The following is a 6,337-nucleotide window of genomic DNA, read 5'->3' on the forward strand; positions in this document are numbered from 1 at the left end:
TTTAATAAATCTCCCCCAAATAGTTTGTTCTGTGCATTCGTTCATATAGTTTGTTGTGGACATACGTTCATATAGTTTGTTCTGGACATACGCTCATATAGTTTGTTTTGTGCATATGCTCATGTAGTTTTTTGTGCATACGTTCATATAGTTGTTCTTTCTATGCTTATGCTCTCTTATGACACATGGTGAAGATTCACCTCAGACCAGCTTACCTTTTTTTTTTTTCTTTCCCCCCTGCTGGAACCAATGTTGGTAACATTGCACCCTCTCCCCACAGGTACTGGGCACGCTCTTTATCTACGTTCTCTTTATGATTGAGGAGTTTCGCAAGGAGCCAGTGGAAAACATGGACGACGTCATTTACTATGTGAACGGCACTTACCGCCTGCTAGAATTCCTCGTGGCTCTGTGCGTGGTGGCCTACGGGGTCTCGGAGACAGTGTTCGGAGAGTGGACCGTAATGGGATCCATGATAATCTTCATTCACTCGTACTATAACGTCTGGCTGCGGGCTCAGCTCGGATGGAAGAGTTTCCTTTTACGCAGGGATGCGGTCAATAAGATCAAGTCTTTACCCATTGCCACCAATGTACAACTGTTGCAACACAATGACATCTGTTCTATATGCTATCAGGTGGGTACCAGACAGACTGTAGAATATTGTAATATACTGTAGCCCTCCAGATGTTGCAAAACTACAACTCCCAGCATGCCCGGACAGCCAACGGCTGTCCAGGCATGCTGGAAGTTGTCGTTTTGCAACATCCAGAGGGCTATGTTTTGAGACCACTAACCTATAAGAGGCTTTTAGGGAACCACTTTGGATACTGTATAGAGAATTCCTCTTGAGACTCGCACCTTTGTGCTTCATGGTAAATGGAGCAGAAATTATACAGAATCAGCGTTTATTTCCGCTGCAATCAGTATAGCTTTAGTTATCCTGTATGGTTACAGTCCCATTGGTGTACTGGGGAGAAGTCGCCCTGACCACTCCTATGTCCAGCATCTGGCTGTAAGTCAACTGGCTGCAGCAGGAGCCTCCCCCCCTCATTCCCTTTTGCAATATAAGGGTATGTTCACACTACAGAATTTCCGCTGCATGAAATTTAACATTGGTGTGAATGGATCTTCCGCTGACCCATTCACACTGCCACTCAACAGTGACGTAACAGTCACATGGCTCTACGTCACTGCTGAGAGGCGACTCTGACTGGGTTACAGTAGAAGACAGGAGTGGCCCAGGGAAACCACCACCTCCAGTTCATCAGCAGCACTATAAGTATACAAGAGCTATATTATGTACAGTGGTCCCTCAAGTTACAATATCAATCGCTTCCAGGACGACCATTGTATGTTGAAACCATTGTATGTTGAGACCATAACTCTATGGAAACCTGGTAATTGGTTCTGAAGCCACCAAAATGTCATCTAAAAATAGGAAAAAGTGAGGATTAAAGAAAAACAAGTAGATAACTAATATAGATAAAGCAAATTGTTACATATAAAAGTTAGGCTGGGTTCACACCACGTTTTTGCAATACAGGTCCTGTATCAGGTTTTTGATTTAAAGAAAAAAAAACGGATTCCTCAAAACCTGACTAAACTGTATCAAAACGTGTGTCCAAATTTCAATCCATATACGGTTTGAAAAATGATGTCCGGTTGCATCCGTTTTTTTTTTTTTTTAAAGAAAAAAAACGTATACGTTTTTAACTTTTCACTCCAATATGAATAAAGTTTCTCTTGTTTGCATTGTTTTTTTTCTTGGAATTTCCAAGTCATAAACCGGATGGAACCGTACGCACATACTGTTCTGTACGGTTCCCATTGACTCCCATGTTAAAAAAAAAAAAACGTATACGTTTCAATACGGTTTTTCACCTGGACCAAAAACCATGGTAGGCTACGGTTTTGGGTATGGTGAGAAAAAGGACAAAACCGTATGATGCAAAACGGATTCATACAGTTCCATAAAGTTTTCAAATGGAAAACGTATACGGGAACTGTATTGCAAAAATGTGGTGTGAACCCAGTCTAAGAAAGATCTCCTGGGAGCTGTAATCACTGTCTATGTAGAGGACAGGAGCTTCTTCAGGGTCCTGTACAGTGCATGCATAGTCCTAAAAAAAAGTTACATGGAGCAGCTAACCCTGGTACAGGTAAAGAGTACAGAACATGTAATACCTCCCTGTACTGTAGGGGGCACTACCAGACAGAAATTCTGTGCATACGCTTCAGTAATACAGGGGTTTTACCAGTGAAATGCCCCATTCTGATTGGTCAGATCTTCCAGCTATTGACACATTTCACAGGTCTGGACTGTCCGTACATTGTATGTTGAGTCTGGGTTCAAGTTACAATGGTCCAGAAAAGACCCTTGTATGGTGAAAATATTGTATGTTGAGGCCATTGTAAGTTGAGGGGTCACTGTATATTTGTAGAGATATATATATATATATATATATATATATATATATATATATATATATATATATATATATATATTGATTGAAGTGGCAGAGAAGTAGGAATTGTCAAAGGAATTCTGTTTGCGGATTCCGCCAAAAGAATGAAAATGCTCCTTTTTCTAGCGGATCATTTTCTCCTGCCCAAATTCTGCAGCGTGAATGGGTCAGCGAAAAACCCATTCACACTAATGTAAAGGTCCATGCAGCAGAATTCCTAAAATTCTGTAGTATAAACATACCCTTAGGTCGGGTTCACATGGCTGAAAATGTGTAGAATGTCACCCCAGAAAAACATGACAGACAGACATTCGGCACTTTTGAATGATCCAGCAGGTGCTAGAACCGCTCGGAAATGTGTATTTTCTCATAGACCACAATGCGTTTCCGAGCAGAATCCTCAGAAATAATAGACACTGACGGGGTATGTTCATACAGACGTGAACATACCCCTTTATACTGCAGCAGGGAACAAGGGGGGGAGGCTCCTGCTGCAGCCAGTTGACTTACAGCCAGATGCAGGACAGAGAGGAGGAGGAGAGGAGACATGGTTAAGCTCCTGGGGCACACAGAGGATTTCTTTTATAAGTATTCTCAGTTTTACTTGTAGAGTTGAAGAAAGAAAAAAAAAAAAAAAAAAAAAAAGAAAAGAAAAGAGGGAGGGAGAAAGACAAACAGCACAACCTGTGCCATTAGTCAAATATGTGAGTAGCAATGTTGTGCTCACCTGGTAGTGTTATGCTGAGAGCATAACATCTAATAGCATGTTCACTCGATTCCGGGGTAGGAGGGAAGGAGCTGCCCGAGGTGTTCCCGTATCGGAGTGCCTCAATACGGTGGTCAGAAGCTTGAAGGTAATCCGTATGCACGGCGTGGCAAAAGAACCTCGTTCCAGCGCTCACTTAGAAAAAAATAATAATAAAAGTAAACTAGGATTTATTAATAAAACAAACGGACTACGCGTTTCAAGGGGCTTATCCCCTCTTCCTCAGGTCCTGAGGAAGAGGGAATCAAGCCCCTTGAAACGCGTAGTCCATTTGTTTTACTAATAAATCCTAGTTTACTTTTATTATTTTTGTCTGCATCGGTTACTTGGTATATATGCCATACTTACCTGTGCATCAGCTACAAGAATCGTAGAAGTGAGCGCAGTTTTACTTGTAATGGGAGCCAAAATAGGATCAAAGGAAAGAAGGAGATTAAGGGAGGAAATGTTCCTTCAATTAAGAAACTAGAGAGGTGACAAGTCTTTATTTTTCCTGGAAATTCAGTCACAATCATACGACTCCCAAGCTAATTTTATGAATGGGTCCTAATAGCCGTGAATGGGACCCATGCTTAAATCCTGCTGGGCGTCATACGATTGCCCAATCTGAAAGTCAGGTGGGAGATGAGCATTACAGGTACATTTCAGTGGGTGGCATGTAATGTTTCACTTCTCCTGTGGGGGGCAAGCTTTCAGAGCACAACTTGGTCATGTGTCCCTCCTCCTCCTGTGAACAGAAGCTCTATCATGATCCAGTGGCCCCTCAACATACGATGGTAATTCATTCCAAACGAGCCATCGTTTGTCGAATCCATCGTATGTTGAGGGATTCGTGCAATGTAAAGTATAGAAAGCTGTACTCACCTGTCCCCGCCGCTCCCGATGGTGACCCCGGGCCTCCGCTGGGCTCTCCTGTTCTTCTCCGGTCCTCCGCTGTCTTCTCCGGTCCTCTGCTGTCTTCCGCAAGACCTTACTGGGCCTACGTAGCGACATCATTACGCTGCTGCGTACGCCATTCCTATTGGATGACGGGACGGCGTGCGCAGCAGCGTATTGATGTCATCGGAGAGGGCCGAGAAGACACCGGAAGACCAGCGCTCGATCCGGAGGGCACCCCGGAGCATCGTGGAGGGGTAAGTAATACCTACCGCACCACACGGGGAACATTAAGCTGCTATCCGGCAGAAGCTTAAGCATTTGGCGCTGCCGGATAGCACTTAATGCGATGGCCCCGACATAAAAAAGCATCGTATGTCGATGCTGACATCGACATGCGATGGCCTCTGAGAGGTCATCGTATGTCGATTTGATCATATGTCGGGGCCATCGTAGGTCGGGGGGTCACTGTACTATGGTATTTTATAAACTGAATGCTACTGGAGACTTGTATGGTCCATTTTCCGAAAGTCTACTCTTCTGTGCAGGGCTTAAAAAGTGCTGGAGTTCAGGAAATGGATTAACCGTAGTCCATTATGACCATACATAATATTAGTTTTAACTTCAACCATTTTAGCATGTAAAAAGGCAGCAACGTAACAAAATGTGACTTACCAAATGCGTTGTATATTCAAAAATGCAGCCAGACAATGATGTGGATGGGGCGTAAAATATTTACGAATTTGGAAAAATATTTGTTTCCAGCTCTTAAAGGGGTACTCCGCTGCTCAGCGTTTGGAACCAACTGTTCCAAACACTGGAGCCGGGAGCTCGGGACGTCATAGCCCTGCTCCCTCATGACGTCACACCCGCCCCCTCAATGCAAGTCTATGGGAGGGGGCGTGACTGCCGTCACGCCCCCTCCCATAGACTTGCATTGAGGGGGCGGAGCTATGACTTCACGAGCTCCTGGCTCCAGCGTTCGGAACAGTTTGTTCCAAACGCTGAGCAGCGGAGTACCCATTTAAGACCTCTTCTCACTGTGTTTTCTCTGTGTTTTGCAGGACATGACTTCTGCGGTCATCACCCCCTGCAGCCATATTTTCCATGCTGGATGCCTTAAAAAGTGGCTGTACGTGCAGGAGTCGTGTCCCCTATGTCACTGCCAGCTAAAATCCCTGTCTCAACAACCGGGCGCCGAGTCTGGAACCGTTGTCAACTCCGCACCAGATGCCAGCGCACCCAATCCACAACCCGAAAACCCCTCTAGGGGCGTTGAAAACAACGTGGTCCCCGCAGAGGCAGATCCTGCAAACAGCAGTGCAGAGTCTGCACAGAACAGAGACACTCAGTCCACAGAACCTACAGAGACAAATCCAGAACAGACAGAGAACAGTCTACCTAACGACACGGGGGGGAGAAGGCCTGATAGCAGGGAGGAGCAGGCCGAGGACTTCAGAGAGAACAGTTTTTCCAAAGGCAGTGAGGTCCGTGCAGGGATCTGAATGTCATCCGCGTACTGGGACTTGCCATTTCTAAGCCAAAATCCCATCCTTGCCACGTGCGGCGTTCTGCAGTTCCCGGAGAGGATGTGAGGACTTTAGCACTGACACTCATCAAAAGCGTATGCAAAAAAATTTTTTTTTGTGTGTGTGTGTTCCCCGCCCCCATGTACATTTATTTTTATTTTTTCTCTTAACGTTTCAGTATCTGAAGAAGAGAAGTAAAGCGAACAGAATAATTCTCATCGCTGTCAGCCACTGCCAATGGACACACAGAGTACTGCTTACGCCGCTGGGTGCTTTCCATGGTGCGGGAATTTTTTTTCCCCCTTTTTTTAATTTTTCTCAAAATTTTGGAAAATAATTCTTCCAACTCGGGAGGATATTAGGCCATCAACGTTTACACAGGCAAAAAAAATATTAGAGATGAGCGAACTTACAGTAAATTCGATTCGTCACGAACTTCTCGGCTCGGCAGTTGATGTCTTATCCTGCATAAATTAGTTCAGCTTTCCGGTGCTCCGGTGGGCTGGAAAAGGTGGATACAGTCCTAGGAAAGAGTCTCCTAGGACTATATCCACCTTTTCCAGCCCACGGGAGCACCTGAAAGCTGAACTAATTTATGCAGACTAAAGTCATCAACTGCCGAGCCGAGAAGTTCGTGACGAATCGAATTTACTGTAAGTTCGCTCATCTCTAAAAAATATCATTCTTTGGCTTTCTGA

General features: G+C 44.6%; 1 protein-coding gene across 1 annotated transcript in view; it reads left to right on the forward strand.

Annotated features, from left to right (window-relative positions):
• The window catches only part of RNF145 (ring finger protein 145), a 70,030-nt gene extending 63,948 nt beyond the window's left edge, over positions 1–6,082 (forward strand). Inside the window, exons 10-11 of the mRNA XM_056517344.1 lie at positions 281–637; positions 5,175–6,082. Of these exons, the coding sequence (XP_056373319.1) occupies positions 281–637; positions 5,175–5,615 (798 nt within the window). The 3' untranslated portion in view covers positions 5,616–6,082. The remainder of the gene's footprint in view (positions 1–280; positions 638–5,174) is intronic.
• Positions 6,083–6,337: the final 255 nt, after the last annotated feature.

This window comes from Hyla sarda, chromosome 4, assembly GCF_029499605.1.
Source record: "Hyla sarda isolate aHylSar1 chromosome 4, aHylSar1.hap1, whole genome shotgun sequence".
Taxonomy (NCBI): Eukaryota; Metazoa; Chordata; class Amphibia; order Anura; family Hylidae; genus Hyla; species Hyla sarda.